This window comes from Anopheles coluzzii, chromosome 2 (assembly GCF_943734685.1).
Source record: "Anopheles coluzzii chromosome 2, AcolN3, whole genome shotgun sequence".
Taxonomy (NCBI): domain Eukaryota; kingdom Metazoa; phylum Arthropoda; class Insecta; order Diptera; family Culicidae; genus Anopheles; species Anopheles coluzzii.
Window position 1 is genome coordinate 6,579,819 of NC_064670.1, and position 22,019 is coordinate 6,601,837.

General features: G+C 52.6%; 2 protein-coding genes and 1 non-coding gene across 17 annotated transcripts in view; 2 read left to right on the plus strand and 1 right to left on the minus strand.

Annotated features, from left to right (window-relative positions):
• The window catches only part of LOC120951691 (myotubularin-related protein 3), a 34,409-nt gene extending 19,121 nt beyond the window's left edge, over nucleotides 1-15,288 (plus strand). For 12 of the 14 annotated variants that reach the window (XM_040370531.2, XM_040370532.2, XM_040370533.2 and 9 more), the window contains 12 exons: nucleotides 3,553-3,676; nucleotides 3,750-3,939; nucleotides 4,032-4,862; nucleotides 4,952-5,333; nucleotides 5,414-5,979; nucleotides 6,051-6,949; nucleotides 8,431-8,972; nucleotides 9,060-9,571; nucleotides 9,651-9,837; nucleotides 9,912-10,028; nucleotides 10,862-11,803; nucleotides 12,406-15,288. In XM_040370531.2, coding sequence (XP_040226465.2) covers nucleotides 3,556-3,676; nucleotides 3,750-3,939; nucleotides 4,032-4,862; nucleotides 4,952-5,333; nucleotides 5,414-5,979; nucleotides 6,051-6,949; nucleotides 8,431-8,972; nucleotides 9,060-9,571; nucleotides 9,651-9,837; nucleotides 9,912-10,028; nucleotides 10,862-11,803; nucleotides 12,406-13,077 — 5,961 coding nt within the window. In that variant the 5' untranslated portion in view covers nucleotides 3,553-3,555 and the 3' untranslated portion in view covers nucleotides 13,078-15,288. Of the gene's footprint in view, nucleotides 1-2,010; nucleotides 2,490-3,552; nucleotides 3,677-3,749; nucleotides 3,940-4,031; nucleotides 4,863-4,951; nucleotides 5,334-5,413; nucleotides 5,980-6,050; nucleotides 6,950-8,430; nucleotides 8,973-9,059; nucleotides 9,572-9,650; nucleotides 9,838-9,911; nucleotides 10,029-10,861; nucleotides 11,804-12,405 lie in introns of those variants that run through there. The other 2 variants (XM_040370529.2, XM_040370540.2) reach the window with 2 other exon arrangements.
• On the minus strand, nucleotides 12,068-12,140 carry Trnam-cau (transfer RNA methionine (anticodon CAU)). Its single transcript has one exon. It is a non-coding gene; the product is annotated as a tRNA-Met (tRNA).
• A 630-nt stretch (nucleotides 15,289-15,918) lies between the features above and the next one.
• Nucleotides 15,919-21,976, plus strand: LOC120951692 (5-oxoprolinase). 2 transcript variants are annotated; one of them, XM_040370542.2, is made up of 4 exons: nucleotides 15,919-16,098; nucleotides 16,179-16,452; nucleotides 16,508-16,995; nucleotides 17,433-21,976. In XM_040370542.2, exons 3-4 carry the CDS (start codon nucleotides 16,639-16,641, stop codon nucleotides 21,108-21,110), a joined length of 4,035 nt encoding a protein of 1,344 aa, XP_040226476.2. In that variant the 5' UTR covers nucleotides 15,919-16,098; nucleotides 16,179-16,452; nucleotides 16,508-16,638; the 3' UTR covers nucleotides 21,111-21,976. The 2 variants fall into 2 exon arrangements, with proteins under 2 accessions (XP_040226476.2, XP_040226475.2); XM_040370541.2 differs by having other exon boundaries at nucleotides 16,521-16,995.
• Nucleotides 21,977-22,019: the final 43 nt, after the last annotated feature.

Consider the following 22,019-nt stretch of genomic DNA (forward strand, 5'->3'; position numbering starts at 1 on the left):
TCACTGCATCGGACAGCTGGAGTTTCAATTGATTAACACACTCTCCTTTCTTCCCCCCCACTGCGGTTGGTGGCGGCCTGTGATTTATCTCTCACTTGTACATTGTTTTGACATGTAGTAGAGAGGCGATCACAGTCGTATTTGCATGGGGCAAACTGCAGTGGCAGCACTGCATCTTGCACGATTTACGAAGTGCTGCACAATCGCACGATGAGATAAGAAGGGGATGCTAATAAACTCTAACTAAACAACAACAACCACAACTACTCCCCCTTTTAAACCAAGTCAGAATCTAACGAGCGTGGTTGTGTGAGCCCACATTTACGACGCTTTTCTTTCCCCTCGTGCCACCCATGCACGATCTCCATCTTCTACGTTTACACCTTCAGGTGTGATTAAGTGCGCAGTCAGCAAGCAAGTGCTTATTTGCGAAACGCAACCGGTCACACCTCCAGCGGTCGGGAGAAAAGATACAAGATAAGGAGTCCGGCAGCCCAGAGGGAGGACCCTAGCTATCGTTTCAGGGAAGATGTTTTCCGTTTATGACGCCGTACGATTTTCTCCGCCGGGTTATAGGCACAACGGTTCTGACTGGTTCGTAATGGGACTTACGCGGAACTTCGGTAGCTAACCGGAATTGCATTTCTCTCTGGGTGATTGTGTTTACTCACTACGCTACTTCCTGACGGTGAAGGTCCACGATAAGCTGTGGATGTGTTTTGCTATGCTGAGTGAAATTCTCAGGAACTGCTAGGTATACATGCGTAAGCAAACGATGCACCGGCTGTGATTCCATTGTGCGTATTCCAATGGTCGAGCGAATAAGAGAGACACTTGGTACACAAATCATGATTCCTTCACTGCCTTCACGTGACCTAATCTCTGCTACTAATCTAAGGCGATCCCGTTTGCGATCCCGAACAACAAACGAAAGGATACGTCTGACTAATGCCACCGCACGTTTCTGGTCATTATTAAAAACTGATAAGACAGTTTCGTTCAGCACGTGTGTTCTGATGCACAAGTCACACAGGGTTGAAGATTGATCACGTTTCCCAAGCACACTCATTGTGTACCTACATTTGGCTGTCCTGTGGTTCTAATCATACCGTCGAATCTTAGGACTGGTTTGGATTAAATGAGATGTACACCTTTAAAGGTGCTCACTCTGCATGATGCTGGTCGTAAACGTTTCATTAAGCTCTAAACTCTGTACGAAGGGCGGACAACACAACGTTTCTGCGTGCTGCAGCTCCTAACGGTCTAGACTTTGATGTGAGGTACGTGGATGCACCTCTATCTCTTCTGTTCTTCGACCGGCCCGAGACGTGTACATGTGTGTGTGTTTACCCGTAACCAACACACACTCTACGGCAAGATGACGCACTTTCTGCTGTCTATTGTTGATTTTGCTTGATCCAGAACGAACAAGCTTCTAAGGTATCAATTTTCCATTGATACAATGTAGGCATTGAGGGAAAATTCCAATCGATGGCATTTAAGATTGGATGGAAGTTTCCACTATCTATTAAAATAAGAGCTCAAACTCATGCTAGTTGTTTAGGTTTTTGGGAAGACCCATGGGAAGAGTCTCCACTTGTTCTACCCACGATAAACGACTACTACCTCTGGGTGCGTTGGGGACGATGTGAGAATAGTCACGTTTACCATTCTCGTCCACTGCTTTCCACACGCCCTTCGCAGAACGGTTTTGTTCTCAATTGACAGCTTAGACGCGGCTGGTGTCCACCTCTCTGTCTGCCTCTGTTACATCCGCCATCATCCTTTCGGGGACGAGCGGGACAGCCTGCGAGAAGAGAATCGCCCATATTCTAATCAGCAACCCCCGGGCTTTATTGTTGTGTGTATACCCAATGATTGTGACTGTGCGGGGTGTGTGTGTGTAAATAATACACGGGGTACCTCCCTATCATGCTCTCTCACTCTCCTGTCCTGTGTCTCTGTTTCGCTTCATCTCTTCCTTGCGACTGCGGGTCATATTTTACCGCGAGCAGCACGGTCTCGGGAACTCAAACGTAAGTCAGCCTCCGAAGCGAGCGTACCTCGCTCTCCCGTCTGTGAAGATCAAGCCCAAAGAACCGAGAGTCGTATTCATTCATAAGTTATAAAGACGGCCGGTGAAGATTGCTGCTGCTACTGGAAGTACAAGAACGCCGCGGCCTATCAAAAAGCGATCAGAAGAAGGCAAAAAAACAGACGCAGAATTATCTCGCCCCCGGAACGTTCTGGTCTGGTGGGAAGCATTGGAGCGCAGCCAGTGCCAAAAATATAGAGGGTCAATTTGGACGTGAAAAAGCCTACCGGCAGAGCGATAAGAAGAGGAGCAGAGGAGTTTTTCCCCCTGCTGGAGGACAAGCAAAATACGTCAGCAGGAACAATCTAGAGCACACCAGGAGTCAACGATGGGTCTGAAGTTCCTGCTCTTTAATAGTCAACAGAGTCAAAATCTCCATGGACGTGGTAGAAAAGTAATTATCAGCCATCTTCTCAATCATTGAATCTTTCAGAAAGGGTCATACCTTAGGGCTTGGTATAAAAAAATGCTGGAAACATGCATCGTCATGTTTTGTTGCATCTGTCCCAATTCGGGCTGAATTCCTTAGTTAAGGTTACTAAATGTATTCAACTTCCTCTGGGCCATTGGCACTATCTCGCCCAAACAAGGATGATCGTGCGATCGCATCAAGTAGCCACCGAGGAGAGAACGTCATGAGTACTAGCACCAACTCTCTGTAGTGCCTCGCGGTACAGTCTCCTCCGTGCCAGATGTCCTATCAAGTGCGTGCGGACCAGTGCAAAACCCTATCTACAATCCGCCGAGGGCCTGTTTCGGGGCAGCTGGTGCGATCGTAGGTCAGTGAGAACCTTCGCACTACCGCGCCGGGTGCAGGATTATTATCTGTTTGCGCCAACCTCTGGCCACCTTCAGACGCATTAATTGCAGATGGCAAAGAACAGCGCATCGTGCTAATCGCAAACAAACCCTGGGATAGAAACTTTCCACACTATAGCGCGCTACTACTACTGCTACGACGGAGTCGATGCACGGAGTGCGTTCCACATCTGGAGCACATTGTTTGCGTATGTTTACCTAACAGCTGATCGGTTGATAGGCGCTGAGATAAGGGCAGCTGGTCCACTTCCTAACACATCCGCCCTCTGCAACTGCGCGATGTTGTTGTTGTTGGTGGGGGGCCTTCGTGGTCTGTGCGGGCAATCGTTGCAGCTGCTGCTGTTGCCGTACGCACGCGATGTTCATGGTCCATTTGGTCCACGGCCCGCCTGTTATCGAGTCGGGGCGGTTGCATCGACCTTTTCCTTTAACGGGGAGGGGTACTAGCCTCCGGGGTGCATTACACACAGTGCATTATGCGTATGCGTATGCTAGAAGATGAGGTTTGAATGGGCGTTAGCAACAGTACGCAAGTGAAGATAAGCATTTCGTTGTGGACATTATATGATCCTCCTCATAGAAGATAGCACTTTAATTACACGACTAACTAAAGCATCTCTACCTTCTCTCGTCTATAGATCATGGAGGGTTCGGGCGACGGTTCCCCGCAATCGTCGATGTGCATGGTGAAGGCGGCTGAGCTCTTCCCGAAGCCGATCCTCGAGAAGGAGGAAGAAAAGCTCACCGTACGATTTACCGAGCGTAAGTGTAGTCCGGTCGGTGTGACACGCAAACGGTGTGACACATTGTAACTAATCTTGCATCTTGTTTGCAGTTGCCGGTGAATCCGTACGCTATCTCGGTCAGACAGATGAAGGCATACTGGCACTGTCCAACTATCGGCTGTTCCTGCAGAAGAACACCACCGGTGCCGAAGTGTCCGTCCCGCTTGGCCTGATCGAATCGACGCAAGTGCGTGACCTGTTCCATCTGATCGTGAACTGCAAAGATGCCAGCACCGTACGGTAAATATCGCTCGGAGTTGCGGCTACAGAGTGTGTGTGAAATAGCACACAATATGTAATTTCTTCCCCCCAATTCCCCCTTTCGTACGCAGATGCTCATTTGCAACGTCGGAGCAGTGCAGCGAATGGCACCGGCGGATAACGCTATCGATCGGTGTGCCCGAAACGCTGGAGGCCCTGTTTGCGTTTCCGTTTCACGCGTGGGCCTCCGAGTCGCCCACGCTCAACCAGGACAACGAATGGGCCGGCCGTCTGCAGCGCGTCGGCTCGTTCGACGACGAGTTCCGGCGGGAGGCCGAACGGTTACAGTTCGATCTGCAGGGTGCGTGGCGCATCAGCCAGGCGAATGCGGAGTTTAAGCTGTGCCCGTCGTACCCGCGGCTGCTGCTGGTGCCGGCCTGCATCTCGGACGATACGCTGCAGAATGTGGCCAGCTTTCGCAGCTCGCGGCGCATACCGGCGGTCGTGTGGCGCCATCAGCGTACCGGCGCGGTGATCGCGCGCTGCAGTCAGCCCGAGGTCGGGTGGCTCGGGTGGCGCAACTCGAAGGATGAGCAGCTGCTGAAGGCGCTGTCCGACGCGTGCTCGTTCGATCGGGGCACGCAGGATAAGGCCGGCGATGGTACGAGACGGACGCGCACGCAAACCGACTGCTCGGAAGCGTCCAGCGACGGCAGCCCACCGCGCAGCCCCGAGGGCAGCCACGAGGAGGTGGAAATGGACGAGCCGAAGAAGATACTGATCGTGGACGCACGCTCGTACACGTCCGCGGTCACGAACCGGGCCCGGGGCGGTGGCTGCGAATGCGCCGAGTACTACCCGAGTGCGGAGATACAGTTCATGAGCCTCGGCAACATACACGTAATCAGGAAAAGCTTTCATGCGCTGCGGCAGCTCTGCGCCTCGCAGGCGGACATTCCAAAGTAAGTGGCGTGGACCGGCGCAGGTTGCCGGTTGTTTTGCTCTGTGAGTGTATTAACAGCGAGATTGTTCTTTCTTTTCCCCACCTCAGTTGGCTTGGATTGCTGGAGCGAACGCTTTGGCTGCAGCATCTGTCCGGCTTGCTGGCGGCCTCGATGGTGGTGTGCCACGCGATCGAGCGCAACGGTCGGCCGGTGCTGGTACACTGTTCCGATGGGTGGGACCGCACGCCGCAGATCGTTGCCACGGCGCAGCTCTGCCTCGATCCGTACTACCGCACGATCGAGGGCTTTCGCGTGCTGGTCGAGCGGGAGTGGCTGAGCTTCGGGCATAAGTTTGCCGACCGGTGCGGCCACGGTCCGGGATCGGACGAGACGAACGAGCGCTGTCCCGTGTTTCTGCAGTGGCTCGACTGCGTCCATCAGATTCATCGCCAGTTTCCCTGCAGCTTTGAGTTTGATATGGGCTATCTGGTAAGTGGTGTGACGTCCGAGGTCACCGAATGGACGCCGCTTTTAACACACTTTTTGCTTGCTTTTCGCCCCTTTCTTAGATCAAACTAGCGCAACATTCGCACTCGTGCCTGTTTGGAACGTTCCTGTGCAACACGGTGAAGGAGCGGCAGGAAAACAGCGTCCCCGATCGTACGTTCTCCGTGTGGCCTTTCCTATCCGGTCCGATCTACAAGAACCACCTGTACATGCCGAACCGCGAACGCGTCCTGTGGCCGGCGCACAACGTGCGCGATCTGCGCCTCTGGACGGAAGTGTACCTGGGCAGCTGGGGAGGCCACAATCAACCGTCGGCCTCCGAGGTGGCCGACTATCCAACGGCAAGCGTGCCGACCGGTGGTGCGGATGTCGTCGTACCCGGTGCGGTCGGTGTGAGAAGTATCGGGCCCGGTGTGGTGGAATCGACTGCTAGTATCGCCGTCGGCATTGGATCGACCTCAGTGGATGCTGTAGGCGATGCGATGGCCAGCTCATCGCCGGCCAGCTGCAGCCCGGAGCAGAACGGATCGATGACGAAGACGCGCTCGTACAGCGATATCAAGGAGGCGACCTCAGGTGGCGTCATGGCGCGTCGCTCAAGCGATCCAAGCATGACCCTAGATCCAAGGTAAGTCGCTCGCAGCATTGGCGCCGGTGGAAAAGATTTGACTGCAGCAGCATTGATTTCCCCCTTTGCAGCATTATCAATAGAACGGGCGGTCCAGCGACGCTCAACCTCTCGCAGGAGGAAAGTTCAATCGACTCCAACCTCTCGTCCGACCGCGAGACCTCGCCCGATCTGCCCTCCATCGACGATCGCCTGTTGCATCGTGGCGTAACGGCCGGTTCCTTTATACAGCACGCCACCGAAAAGCTGCAAAGCCTCACGCAGGAGCTGAACCAATCGGACGAAGAGCTGGAGCAAGCCATCAAGAACCAGCGCAACCTACTAGCAGCTGGGCGCAGTCCTGCGCGCTGCCCTGCCGACACGAACGGCGACGCCGGGACACCGGGCAACCCTCTCTCTTCCTCCTCAACCTCCTCTAGTCTCTACCCGAACGGAAGCATTGGTGGCGTCAACAGTTTAGCGGCCGCCGCAGCAGCCACACTAATTCCAACCGCCACCACCAATGTTCGACCTTCCTTTACGACCACCAGCATCAGCAATGGTGCGACGACGCTGCAGCAGCAGCACGCTGGTAGCGAAGCAGGACACCCTTACCGCTTTCAACCCATCGTTCCGGAACTGCCAACGACGACGACGACGATGGATGTGTCGCGATGCTCGCCCAAGCTCGAGTGCCGGGAGTCGAGCAGCAGTCCAACGGCCAGGCAGCAGCAAAACGTTGTACTATGGCCGGACACGATCGACGAAAATACGGCTCGCATTATCAAAATCGAGTCGTACCACTCGTCCACGGTCGGTGGAAATAAGGACGTGCTGGATGGTGGTGGTGGTGGCGGCGGCGGCGGTGGCGGTTTCCTGCACGGCTCAAATCGTACCGTCATCGGGCGGCCCGTCATGGCCGGCGACGACATGATGATGGAAAGCGTCGATCTGACCATCGGTGGATCCGACGACGGCAGCTTCGCTGGTGGTAAATACGATAAACTGTTCAAACTGATCAAACACTTTCTGCGGCGACACATATGAGATGAGCCGGCTGCTTTCGATTGCTGGAAGTATACAGACAGTGGCAGACAGCGTTGCTTCTGCCACGGAACATGCAGGGGTGCAATCGGCTGGTAAACTGACGCATGCGTTGGTTGTGTTTGATTGCACTTCAAAACAGTTTCCAAGTTAAAGAGAACGAGCCCCTGAACTCCGGACGTTACGTTACCTTGCCATAAAGGGATAACTGAATCTCCGATTGTTCCAATCGTACGTCTGATATTTATGACAAAATCTTCAGGCACGATGGTGCGGACTCTTTCTTCGATTGAGGTTTCGCTCTCGTTTTCTGCTCTCTTGCTCGAACGTGTGTTCATGACGAAGGATACAAAGCAAACGGACCAATGGTTTCAATGTGCGCAAAAATGTGTATATAAAAAATAATTAGTCTTGCCTCGTAGTTGCGCACTGAAACATTAATAATTCGGTCGGGCGGTATAGTTAAGCAAAAATAAAACGAAAATCACTACACTCTTATCATAGGGAAAAATGTAAATCATGGGGAGAGAATGAAAGAAGGCAAATGGTCAAAGTTTGCAAACAAATGATCGCATCCCAATGCCAGACACTGGCGGTACTGACCAGGGGGACTATCTACTAATATTTGACCGCGTTTTTATTACCTTTCCCTTATCACCGTGGGATGCCATCAATCCAGTAGTTAGTAGTACAAAAAAGAGGAGGGTACCGACACACAGATTGTATACATGCGAAATAAAACACAAAAAGAAAAACCAACAGCGACGAGCACAAAATTACACATACACGGATTAATCAAAGGCAAACAGGCAGTCCAAAGCATTTGGTGCGATTCCATGTTACCGATGTGGGTTTTTTTTAATTAGCATTCTTGGACAAGAGAACGTATTATACGTACAGCAGCAGCATTTTTTTCTGCTCACTGATAATACATAAAAGAACGTGATTATGCGGAATGGGGGAAAAAATACAAGAGCTTTATTGATAAGCCAAATGGTTTTTTGTTTCAATTTCGCACATTACAATGAATTTCGAAATATTGATTGTAGGGGAATGGCTATAAAAAAGATTTGCTCAAATTGTGTAATTGTGGATTTACGACTACAATTATTGCACCACTTTCTTTTTCATACAAAAAGTGTATTGTGAGTAAATCTGCGTTGAGTTTTCGTTAGTGTCTGTGTTATGTTTCCTTAAAGGAACAGGATTTTTTTTATATTGACCAGTTATCTAGCATATAGTATAAAATATGTGATTTATTAGACTGAATGAAAACATCAAAGGCCAGAATAATTATTTAAGATTTTGATCAACAATATCTGTACAGCAATCGAAAGCACAACTCGTTTTTTGTAAATGTTTATATAAGAAATATGAAAAATCACATCGAAATGTATGTAACACATTCGTTTTTTTCTATCTTTTTAGACAAAACACACTCTGCCTCGCCAAACCGCCTAGAATCGCCCGGTCTGAACGAGAGCTCGCTTAGTCCCAATCTGTGGCACGGATCGATAGAAACCAGTACGGACACACTGGTGCCAGTCGATCAATATCCTCCACCGTTGGGACCGATCGATACAAGCGCTTTAAGCACGCACCACGAGCAAAATCTGCTGCCTACCTCTCATTCGTTAGCGGGAGGCAAGGCAACGCAAGGCACCGGTACGACAGATGGCGGTGACGCGGCCCGGGACGTACGTGAGCGACGGAAGTCATCACTACTATCAACGCAAGAGCGAGAGGGAAGTCACTGCGGTGTCAGCGGTGGCGGTAGTATTAGTTTAGCCGTAGGAAACAGTGATAGCAGTCAGCTGAGCCTTGTTAATGGTAAAGGATCGGAAGCGACGACGGCGCCAAGCGACAACGCAGGCGGGGCCGAGGTCACGGGCGATAGCTGTGCCGCCAAAGCTCAGACTGGTGATAGTAATGGATGTGATTTTACTAGTGATAGTCATGATTACGATAGGGTAAGTGTACGATTTCGCACCGCACATTTGTGTGGTGTTTAGAGAAGATGCCTTTTATTTATAGACCACGATTAACTTGGCTTGCAGAAATTATCAAATCAATCAACGCTGGCGTTGACCGGCGATACGCTACCAAAAGATCAACCTGATTATGGCAACCAGCAGCAGCAGCATCCTCAGGACTCTACGTTGGGAAATGATCGTGGAGGAGGAGAAGGTGGAGGAAGTCGATCAGTTCCGCCATCAACCTTCGCCCAGAACAGCAATTCCAGCAACTGCAGTAGCGTTAACTACAATAAACTAAAAGCAAACAATAGCGTGTCGACGACGACTGTACCCCTGCCGCTGTCCGGGACGGGACAAACCACCACTAACAGCAACCTGCTCACCTCGATGATGCTGATGGACGAAAGCATCATCATCCAGCCACAGTTCCAGCAGCTTGAAATCAATGGCAAACAGCCGCCGAACGACGGTGGCGGTGCTGCTGCTGCTGCTGCAGGCGGCGGATACCCTCCATTAATGCCACAGCGACGAAGAAGAAACTCGTCCAACTCGAAGCACGACCTGATGAGTCCCTGCAAACCAACCAATGGAAGGTAAGAGGAGGGGAAATAACTAAAAGAGAAAGTCCATCGGAGTAAGGATGTTAATCGACGCTCTCTTCCATTCTTCCAGTTTATCCCCAAGTGCCACACATTCCCGGTTCTCGACGCCGGGCGCCCGGTCACTGCCACTAACACCACCGAGTGTACCGTACGCGTCGGATAGGCCACCGGTAGCGACCTTCTCCTGTCCGGACGGGTTGGCCCACGCCCTCTCCGAGCAGAACCTACGCCTCCAGCAGATCGTCTACGAACATCGGGTAAGCGAGGGTGTAGCAGAAGATTAGTTGTGTGAATCAAGCTAATAACAACAACTCCTTCACGTGTCTTCCAGTTGCGCGAGGAAGCGTTACAGCGCGAGCTGTACGCGACGCGGTTAGCATTGCTGAAGAAAACCTGCCAGAACTGTTGTAGCAGCAGCGCCCAGCCACAGTACGGCAATGACGATCCGGTGAGTAACATCATCCGCGGGAATGTGGGCCACGAGGACCCACGCAATCAACCATTTACTGGCAATCTCCTCGTAAAATTGGGAAACAATATAAAAATGGGTCATTTCTTTCGGTGTCCTGCGTTTGGAACTGTGCTTTTGGACGACAGCTGCTGCGTGCTGCGTGCAAACGAGAAGAGAGAGAGAGGCATGACGCTTTTGTTTTTTTTAGTTGCTTTAACAGCTTACCAAAATTACCATCTGAACGAAAAGAACCATTCTTTTGGGACGAAGCCTTCCGCACATAAGGCTTAATAAGTCCGTTCATGTGCGCTATCGCCTTGCTTGCTTCTGTGAACCATCATCCCTGTTGGACTGCTTCTTTTGGAATGCTCTGTTAATGAACACACGAGGGACGACCATAAAAGGAGGGACGCGGCCTGATCCCGTCGAGGAGTGAAATTTTAACACCCGCTTTCGTTTCCCATCTCTTTTCATGGATCTCTGTTGTTCCACGAAAAACAAGCCACCTTCACCCTGCTGCTGTTGGCTTTGCGAGCGACAAAATTTACGCTAAATGACTACTACTACTACTACCACCACCACAAGCGTGTAAACTTGTCATGGCCCTGGCTGCGCTACTACCACTACTTACCTTGCCACCTTCTCCACCTACCACTTTCTTCTCTCCTGTTGCCGACTGCGCCTAACTGTTGTTGCAAGTCCATATTCACCATTAACTGGCATGAGCCAGCCAGCCACCCTCCTGCCCTCTGTTTGTACTACAAACCGTTACTCACAGTGTACCAAATCCTATTCAATACCCACAAACCCCCCCCACCCCTCACATCTAGGTGCCGGTGAGCATTTCCATTACCAGTGTTGCTGCTTTCACTACTACCGCAACTGCCACGTCCGCGATAGAAGACCGCGTCGCCATGGTCGACGGCACACGCAGCAGCAACCACAGTATCGACAACAGCCAACGCGCCGGAAGTGATTGTATGGGCACTATCACCTCCATTAGTACCACTGCCACCACGACCGTCACGGCCACCACTGCTGAAGGTGTCGTCACTGGCATGTCCGCAGCCGGCAGTGCCTGGTTGGGAGCTTCCGTCTACGGTCTGCTGTCCGAGGCGGCCCCAGAACCAGACAGCGGTAACCATATTTTGCTATTTTCCGATGAGGAGAACGAAGTAGAAAAGGACAAGGAGAAAGAGAGCATGGCTGGTAGTAGCGTAACGGCCGCGAAGGAACGTTGCCTGTATGAAGCCGTACTGAAGCACAATCATCGCTTGGCGCACAACGTGCGAATGTGGCGTACCGTGCGCCAGTTCCTGGAGCGTACAAGACAGAAGCGAATGGCTGTCTGTCCTCCGTCGGTGGTTCTAGCAAGGGAAGCGTTCAAGCATCCGTCCGAGTCCTTCTCCCTGGAGGATCCCATCAGCGAGTACTACGCCGATAGTAGTGATGTTGAGGGCGAAAGCGAGTGTAGTAGCAGTCGTAGTAGTATCATAGAGGAAACTGCTAGCCAAGTTGACATGAGAGGCCGGAAAGGCACAAACAGCAGCCCGTATGATGGGACTACTACTATCATCATCCATGACTCCGAAGATGAAAAAGATCTTGACATTATAGTTAGTGGCAGTGGTGGTGGTGGTGGTGGTGGTGGTGGTGGTGGTGGTGGTGGTGGCTGCGAAGAAGGTGGCAGTGATAAAGAGGAAGACGATGATGATGATGATGGTGAAGAGGATGATGTTGAGAATGATGATCCGGAACTATCCTCCCAACTGGTCAGTGATGGATTTTGCATAGACTTTTTATACTGTTTTTACTGCCTGCTTCGTTGCATGTTGACTAACTTCTTTCATTCCGCCATCAACTAATACGAGTCTTCTAACCCCGTCCTTTGAATTGGTCCAAAAATGCTCTCTCGACCCTTCAAAAACCTAACCCTTGTTGAAATCAAAATTATTGTTTCGATTGAGGCCTAGAAGGGAGTTGTGTGTGTGCAAAATTGCGGGAGAAAATTGATGGGAATGAGAAAAAAAGTTTACTGCCCCGAGTGAGGATCGAACTCACGACCTTAAGATTATGAGACTTACGCGCTACCGACTGCGCTATCGAGGCTGTGTGTGAGAGGAGGGGATAGAACGTGAACAGGTTCTCCAGAACATACGCATTCGGCGCTGAACTTCAGAATGAATCGAAATGAACCTAAATTCGGATGAACGTTGGTCATGTTCATTTGTTGTGAATTTGTGCTATTTAGAACGTTTGCGCATTTATACTAATACATTTTGATATCTCTGTCTCTGTTTAGTGGGATTTCGATACGTTTTCACACCAAATACTAATCATGTTTCGTCGCTTCGCCTTCCCAATTTCTTTCAAGATGGTAGATTCGATGAACGAAAACGCGTCCAACTGCTCGTGGGAAGCGGTCGACGACCGTAGCGCACCGTCGTCGGGCGCCAACTCCTCGCAGCAGATGCAGTACAGCAGCAGCGGCGTCGGGGGCAGCACCAGCGTGCTGTGGGTGCCGGACCACGCGGTCACCCGGTGCACCACGTGCCAGACGGTGTTTTGGATCGGGCTGCGCAAGCATCACTGTCGCTCGTGCGGCCAGATCTTTTGTGCGGAGTGTTCCGACTATACGGCCCACCTGCCCGAGGAGCGGCTGTACCAACCGGTTCGACTGTGTGGCCCCTGCTACCAGCGGATCTCATCCATGACGGTTCCTGCTACCAGTTCCGTTTCCACCACCGGTGGCAGCAGTAGTACGATGGTGTCCTCCGCCGTGAGCAACAGTGCCGTAGCAACCGGCCCGGCATTGAACAACGGCACAAGCAACAATAACAACGCACTGGGCGAAGATGGCGGCAATGCGTCGTTTCTGCAGCACCGAACGAACGTGACGGCGGCCGCGGCAGCCAGCATGATGATGCGCGATCGGATCACCAGCATGAGCCAGATCCAGTCGTTGCTGGCGACCGAATGCAGCTCGGAAGCATCGCGCGCTAGTGAGAGCTGCTGCAAGCAGAATGTTACCGCCGCGACGAACTAATTTGCATTCTTCCCGTGTCGAATCTGACCTGCGTGTCTCCCTCCCCCACCCAGAAGAGGAGTGTACGTGTGTGTGTGTTTTTATTAGGAGCTGGGGATGGATTGAAGAAGAAGTAGGAAGCGTTTTAAAAATAAGGTGACGAGTGCCAACACGCAACAGCTGACTCACACACACATACATTAATTGTTACTTTTTGTATAATCACAACAATTACCGCCACCTCGTTTGTTTTATCATATATGCTTTCCATGTTTTGTACACATCATCACACACGTACACAGACACACTTATCTTACCTCTAATAACTTATCATACGTTTTACCTGTTTGTTTGACTTGTTTTACAGATTCTTTACACGGTCGTCGGATAAGTGTTAGTCACTTTTTTCCTTAAGTAAATAATTGTTCCCCTTATTTAAACGTTGAACAACAACCTTCCCTGCTGCATCCGTTTGTTAGGCTATTTCAAAGAACGTGTTTACCAAGCAGCGTGCGTGGAGTTTTTTGTTTCGAAAAGCGGGATTAATGCTTTGTGATTGATTTGTGACCTTTCTATTGCTCTAAACAAAACAAAAACGCGAAGACGCAAGGGGATAAGGGAGAGAAGAAAGAGAGAGAGAGGGAAAAAAACATATAAATAATCAAACGGAAGAATTAGGTTTGGTAGGATGTAACAGGGGGAAAAGGGGCGTGAAGCAAAACGGTGTAAGGAAAATCAATGCTATATATCTTATTGTAAAATATACATATAATGAACATTTCTATCTGCGATAGAGGTGTAGGTGGAAAAAAAAAAACAATTGGACTGGAGGAGGAGGAGGGAGTGGTAGTGTAGTAGCGGACTGAGACACGAGCGAAGGTGGAATGAGAAATCGGATCCATCACACACCGTTTAGGGACTTGTGTTGATTCGGAAGCAACCAATATAAAATAGAGATGAAAAATGTAGTTTCACTGAAATCAATGCCCAAGCATGAGACTCTAAGCCGCCCCCTCCCAAGCCAAGCCAAGCAAATCCTCTAGGAAAAGAAAAGTTAGGCAGTTAGAGAAGCAATTAGTACGGACATTGATGAAACATTGGCTCCTTATGCTCCGAGATACGGTAGAAAAGTTTATCAGCAACACAAGCATACATACATATTATCTATAAACGCCCTCAACAATAATGAAAATCCGCATGGCAAAAGCAACACAAAGTGTATGGAAAATACGATTCGATCGAGCAAGAACATATATATAAAGAGACAGAGAGAGCGAGAGAGCAGAAGAACAATATACACAAATAATTAATTAAGCATTAAGCAATGCAAACCATTTAAGAAAGATTATATGTATACATGTATATGAAGACAAGCATAGCTAACAAAACAAAGGGTAGATGTAAACATTTGCAACCACAATAACAAAAAAAAGCAAAACGGCATACGAAAGGGAAAAATGCAACACAGGACATCGGAAGAGAGTAGAGATTTTAAAAACAATAACAATGCAAACTCTGCAGCTGCACGTGGGGACACGCGCGCCCCCGCATCCTTGCAGCATAAGTAAGAGAAAAAGAGCAGAACGAATGCATCCGTAGTGAAAGCGTGGTGGTGTAGTGTGTAGTGTGTAGCTGACTAAAATCTAACCTCAAACGAAAGTGGACTAGCAAGTAGCAGCAACGATGAGGCGCGATGCCCGTCCTCCCCCACACTCACACTCTATTGCGCACGAAATGCGGAGGCTACGCAAACGCAAACACACATCACTTTGCTTCCCTTGTCGGAGAGTGAGAATTGTTCAGTCGGTTTGGTTTTGTTTCAGTTTCCGGTTAATTTTAACCACCAACCAACCAGCAACCAGCAAATGTGTAATCTCGCGACATTGATATATCCGTATCATTTTAGTATACACTACTACCCACCAGCCAAACTAACCAACTCATGCAATTGTTCAGACAGCAAAATACTAAAATTCACCAAACCATCACAATATAATTCCCCACACAAGCAACGGCATCACTGAAGAGAGAGAGAGAGAGAGAGAGAGAGAGAGAGAGAGAGAGAGAGAGAGAGAGAGAGAGAGAGAGAGAGAGAGAGAGAGAGAGAGAGAGAGAGAGAGAGAGAGAGAGAGAGTCTACCTAAAAACCTAGCGGCGCAGCGTAAATTGTAGTACCTATCGTATGTGCAAACAAAAACAGAATATTGAAATACAAACTGCAAACGAATAATTATTTGCGATGCCGCTGGATTTGTTTTTTTTTAGCTTTTAAAGCGATAATTTTTGGTCTAAATTCATGATGACAATGCTGTAGTAGAATTGTGCAGGTTTACTTATCAGATGCACATAATAATGTAGCTTCGTTCTAGTAGGTTTCATTAGTATTTATTGTATTATTTGGTTCAATATACAGGGGTGTTCAGGAGTTCTCATAGCTGTGGGACATTTGATTGACTCTTTCTGACGCGAAATGAACTTAATGTAATGGGAATTGGACGCTATAGCACACTTGTAGGACAATTCCAATATCATTTGAGGTTTACTTCCTATCAGAAAGAGCCAAGGAAGTGTCCCACAACTATGAGAACCCCTGGGAAACCCCTGTAATATTGAATTCAATTTGTACAAAATTTTCATTTTTGTTTAAAAATAATTTCAACACCTTCATTCATGATCTAATACAACACAACGAGTATTAGTGTAAACATTTTCAATTTTAAACCAATAAGGATAAAGGACAAAAATACTTTCCCGCTCATGATGCTGCCGAATGTTTGTCGCGTACTGTACAAACCCAAACAAAAACATCTTTGACAGAACGACAGATAACACACACACACACACACACACACACACTCGCACACACAGGCTTCTTCGCTTCAAAATAGACAGCAAACAGAGAGAGAGTGCAGAAACACTGTTGCTTGGAAGGAGATCAAACCCGGTCAAAGGGTGACGAAAAAGGGGAGACGCGAAAACGCTCACTCTTCCATCAAGTGTGTCCCTGTGCAAACAACTGTATCGAAGCCGCAGCTACGCAAAGGTAAGAAATTGTGTGAAGAAAAAACAGTGTGCAACAGTAAAGTGATGTGTTTTCTTCTCTCTTTGCATACTCCTCCACAGGGACTATTGATTGTGTAGGCAAGAGCGGTAGCGCTACAGACGAAGGTCCAGTGTCCGCCGTGATGATGATTCCCTTTGCATAATAATCATCCACACACACACACACACACACACACTATCAAAAGGGGAGGGAACTGTGCTGATACTGGCGTTGGTGTGTATTCCGACATTCCCGGACGTGTCGTTTTTTCATTCCAATCCCAACGCATAGTCGCCGTGTCCCTCCGTGGTTGCTTCGTCTTGCTTGGGGGCCCCCTGAAGTACATATATCGAGGTAGGCTTTGTTTTGCTTGTCTTATCTCGTTTGACACACCGTCTAATGTGTGTAGTGCTCTGTTTCAGATTGTGTGTCCCGGCTGGTCGCTTTGTGCCTGCGCGTCTAATCAGTCCTCTCGGTGAGCTCTTCCGGGGCTGAACTGAACGTGCGAAGAAAACAACACTAGTGCCAAAACACAGCGAAATGGAGGGTGGAAAGTACAACTTTGCCATCGACCGTGGCGGCACCTTCACGGATGTGCTGTGCATTACGCCCGACCGTACGGTGCGCACGCTGAAGCTGCTGTCCGTCGATCCGGCCAACTATCCGGACGCACCGACCGAGGGCATCCGGCGCATACTGCAGCAGGAGACGGGCCGTGCGCTGACGGTGGACGGGCTGATCGACACCGGGCTGATCGGGTGGGTGCGGATGGGCACTACCGTGGCCACGAACGCGCTGCTCGAGCGGGCCGGCGATCCGGTGGCGCTCGTCGTGAACCGGGGCTTCCGGGATCTGCTGCAGATTGGCAATCAGGCGAGACCGAACATTTTCCAGCTGGTGAGTATGGGGAGAGGGGCCGTTTCAGTCCGCATAGTCATATACATATTTGTATGCATTATTATGCATTTTTCTTGGACCGCATCCATGGCCCGAATTGAAAGCATTTAGCGTTTAGAGCTGGGGGAGAGAAGAGGCGTGACTCTTCTGACACCTTCTTGTCAGCTCGCCAAAAGCCGTTGATGAGAAACGGCTGCTTATCTGCCTGTGTCTCTGTTTGACAAACTGTTTGCTTCTGCTGCTGTCGGAAGCCAAGATGATATCGCAATCCAGCCCGTTGCTATAAATTAAATCTTTTAGTCTGTTCTGTCTGCCAGTGGCTCTAATCTTAGATCTTCCATCCTCCTACAATGTGCTTTGTTTCCACAAGAGTGCACGACAACAGCAGTTCCTGGTTCACTTACCACCACCGTTCTTTCCCTTTCCTTCCATTTCAGAACATCCAAAAACCGGCCAACCTGTACCGGGAGGTGATTGAGATCGATGCCCGCCTGGTGCCGGCCCAGGAAGTATCCTGTCAGCTCGGAGAAGCCTCCGCCGGCTGGCGGCGGCTCACAGGTGCGGCCGATTCCACCTACCTGGAAATGGTGCCGCTGGACGAGCAGGATCTGCGGTCCAAGCTGGAGGAGGTACGGGCCGCCGGCATCAACTCGCTCGCCATCGTGCTCGCGCACAGCTACGCCTGCCCCGAGCACGAGCTGTGCGTCGGCCGGATCGCCCAAGAGCTCGGCTTCCAGCATGTCACGCTGTCGCATCAGGCGATGCCCATGTGCCGGCTCGTTGCCCGCGGGTTCACTGCCTGCGCGGAAGCGTACCTAACGCCCCACGTCGAGCGCTATCTGGACGGGTTCCGGAGCGGGTTTCGGGATCAGCTGCGCGGCGCCGACGTGCTGTTTATGCAGAGCGACGGTGGCCTCACCAGGATGGAACACTTCCGTGGCGCTCGTGCCATTCTAAGCGGTCCGGCCGGCGGTGTCGTGGGGTACGCAGTGACCGGGATGCGTGATGCCGGGGATGATGACCCAGCAGCCGGTCCGCCACCACCGCTGATCGGGTTCGATATGGGCGGCACGTCGACGGACGTGTCGCGGTACGCGGGAACGTACGAGCACGTGATCGAGAGTACGACGGCCGGCGTTACGATACAGGCGCCCCAGCTCGACATCAACACGGTGGCGGCGGGCGGCGGCTCGAGACTGTTCTTCCGCTCCGGGCTGTTTGTGGTGGGGCCAGAGTCGGCCGGCGCCCACCCGGGACCCACCTGCTATCGCAAGGGTGGCCCGCTGACCGTGACCGATGCGAACCTCATCCTCGGTCGGCTGCTGCCCGAGTACTTCCCGACCATTTTCGGCCCGAACGAGAACGAACCGCTCGATTACGAGGCGACGCGGGCCGCGTTCGAGGAGCTGCGCATGGAAATCAACGAACATTTGGCGTCGGCCGGGGAGGAGGCCGGCGGTGGTCCACTGTCGCTCGAGCAAGTGGCGATGGGCTTCGTGCGCGTCGCCAACGAAGCCATGTGCCGGCCGATCCGGGCGCTGACGCAGGCCCGCGGGTACGACACGTCGCGCCACGTGCTGGCCTGCTTCGGTGGGGCGGGCGGTCAGCACGCGTGCAGCATCGCCCGCCAGCTCGGCATGGCGCGTGTGGTGATGCACAAGTACGCCGGCATACTGTCCGCGTACGGGATGGCGCTGGCGGACGTGGTGTACGAGACGCAGGAGCCCTGCGGGCTGGAACTCTGCCCCGACAATCGAGCGGCGCTGAAGGAGCGGCTCCACGCCCTATCGGCGCGCTGCGTGGAGCAGCTGGAAGCGCAAGGGTTCGCCCTGGCGGACGAAGGATCGATCAGCCTCGAGCCGTACCTGCACCTGCGCTACGAGGGCACGGACTGTGCGCTGATGTGCGCTCCGGACCGGGTCGTCGAGAATGCGGACCACACCGTGTACGGGTTCGGCGACTTTGGGCGCACGTTCCGCGACCGCTACCGGAGCGAGTTTGGCTTCGTGCTGGAGGGCCGACGCATCCTGGTGGACGATATTCGCGTGCGCGGCTGTGGCCGGGCGTCCCTCTTCACCGAGCCGGACATCGCGGAGGCGACGGGACCGATCTATCCGGAGAAGACGACCGTGGCGTACTTCGAGGAGGGCAGTGGACAGGCGCCGCCCGGTCGACTCGTCACGCCCGTCTACGACTGTGCCAAGCTGCGGTACGGCCATCGGGTGGATGGACCGGCCATCCTCATCGACCGCCTATCCACGATCGTGATCGAGCCGGGATCGCGGGCGCTCGTTACCCGGCGCGGCGATTTGACGATCGAAATCGGCACCGGCGCTGCAGCACGGCCGCGGGTCGACGAACGGCTGGACGCGGTGCAGCTGAGCATCTTCAACCATCGGTTCATGAGCATTGCCGAGCAGATGGGGCGCGTGCTGCAGCGCACCTCCATCTCGACCAACATCAAGGAGCGGCTCGACTTCTCCTGCGCCCTGTTCGGCCCGGACGGTGGGCTCGTCTCGAACGCTCCGCACATCCCGGTCCATCTCGGCGCGATGCAGGAAACGGTCCAGTATCAGTTGCGCCGGCGCGGTGGCACCCTGAAGCCGGGCGACGTGCTGCTTTCGAACCATCCGCAGGCCGGCGGGTCCCATCTGCCCGACCTGACCGTCATTACGCCCGTGTTTGCGCCCGGTGAAGCGCTGCCGGTGTTTTTCGTCGCGTCGCGTGGCCACCATGCCGACATTGGCGGGATAACGCCCGGCTCGATGCCGCCGCACTCGACGTCACTCGCCCAGGAGGGAGCCGCATTCAAGTCGTTCCTGCTCGTGGACGGCGGCGTGTTCCAGGAGGAAGCGATCGTGGCCCGACTGACGCGCCCGGCGCCCGGTGTCCCCGGGGCGGCCGGCACGCGCAACCTCTCCGACAATCTGTCCGACCTGCGCGCCCAGATTGCGGCCAACCAGAAGGGCATCCAGCTCGTGTCGGAGCTGATCGACGCGTACGGGCTGTCGGTGGTGCAGGCGTACATGGGCCACATGCAGCAGAACGCCGAGCTGGCGGTGCGCGACATGCTGCGCACGATCGCGCAGGAAGCGCGCGAACGCACCGGGTCGGCCGTGCTCGAGGCGGAGCAGCAGATGGACGACGGGACGCCGATCCGGCTGGTGGTGCGCATCGACGAGCGGCACGGTTCGGCGGTGTGCGATTTCACCGGCACCGGGCCGGAGGTGAGCGGCAACTGTAACGCCCCGCGGGCCATCACGCTGTCCGCGCTGATCTACTGTCTGCGCTGTATGGTCGGGCACGATGTGCCGCTCAACCAGGGCTGTCTGGCGCCGATCGAGGTGATCATACCGCCCGGCTCCATCCTCGACCCGTCGGACGGGGCCGCCGTCGTCGGGGGCAATGTGCTGACGTCGCAGCGCGTCGTCGACACGGTGCTGGCCGCGTTCGGCACGTGCGCCGCGTCGCAGGGCTGCATGAACAACGTCACGATCGGGGACGAGGGCTGGGGCTACTACGAGACGGTCGCGGGTGGCAGTGGCGCCGGCCCGGGCTGGCACGGCACGGGCGGTGTGCACACGCACATGACCAACACGCGCATCACCGATCCGGAGATACTGGAGCTGCGCTATCCGATCGTGCTGCGCCGGTTTACGCTGCGCGAGGATGGTAGTGGTGGGGCGGGCCAGTTCCGCGGCGGGGAAGGCGTCCACCGGGAGCTGCTCTTCCGCAAACCGATGACGCTGTCCGTGCTGACCGAGCGGCGCACGCTGCGCCCGTACGGCATGGCGGGCGGCATGCCCGGCAAGCCGGGGCTGAATTTGCTGATCCGGGCCGGGCCGCGCGGGCAGCCGGGCCATCGGGCGGTCAACATCGGCGGCAAGACGGCGGTACAGGTCGGGCCGGGCGACATCTTCTCGATGAAGACGCCGGGCGGCGGCGGGTACGGCGTGCCGCTGGACGACGACGATGGACCGCGGCCGACGCTGAGCGACCAGCAGCAGCAGCGGCAGCTGGCGGCGGCGGCAGCCATCGTGTCGGTCGGCTCGTCCAAGGCGTTCATGGAGCGCGGCAGCGTGTATGAGTACCGGATGGCGCAGGAGTCGGTGTGATGGCACGAGATCGGCTTCAACTTTAACTTCTATCTCGTGCTGATCGTCGTGCTGCTGGTGATTGTGATCGTGATGTTTAAATAGCCCCCGGATACTGATGGTGGTGGTGGTGGTGATGGATTGTTCGGACGACGTTCGGGCTTTCTACTGTCGTTCGACGCAGCCGACGGTGGTGTGTGGATGGAGCCAAGCCATGGACAGCAGCAGCAGCAGGACGAACAGCAAGAGGACGCCATTTAGCTGCGGCTGTAGTGTATGTGTTCGTAGAAGGAGAAGGCGCATCACATATTAACCCTTCTTTCCCTTCTCTCACTCTCTCGTTCTCTTACAATCTACCTATCTCTTTCACTCTTTCTCACATATACACACTTCGTCTCTTTCGTGTCAATTCCGTGTTCTTCCATAGTAGGCAGGCGTTGGTTGGGCCCAAAAGCGTGAGCCAAAGTAGTAGTAGTAGTAGTAGTGATAGAGAGAGAACGATTGGTGCAACTACAATTATACTATTTACATACAAGCAAGCAGGGCGCGCGCGCGTGTGTGTGTGTTGTGTTTAGATAGAACTTTGTCCATTTTTCTGAAAAAAAAAACAAACAAAAAAAGAGAACAGACCAAACAGTGGTTGGGGTAGCTTTATTAGGGTTAGAATTTAGACGATTTTTCAACACAGACATAGACACATTTTCGCTCACGTCGTCACTAGGATAACACAAGGTTTTCTTAGAAAACTCGGTAGCCAAATTTTATATACCTTCGCGTCCGTCGTGGTGTGTGTGTGTGTGTGCGTCAGTGTAGGTGCAACACCACACGACTAATGCCTTTGTGAAAGTTAAACCCGAAACCAAAATATACGCACACAAAAAAACGTTTTTCTCATGTAGCTCAAATTCGATAACCAAAACCGACTACAAC

Coding starts and splice junctions, on each gene's coding strand:
- LOC120951692 (XM_040370542.2), top strand. CDS start 16,639: ATGGAGGGTGGAAAGTACAACTTTGCCATCGACCGTGGCGGCACCTTC. Junction 16,996..17,432: donor GACCGAACATTTTCCAGCTG/GTGAGTATGGGG, acceptor CTTCCATTTCAG/AACATCCAAAAACCGGCCAA.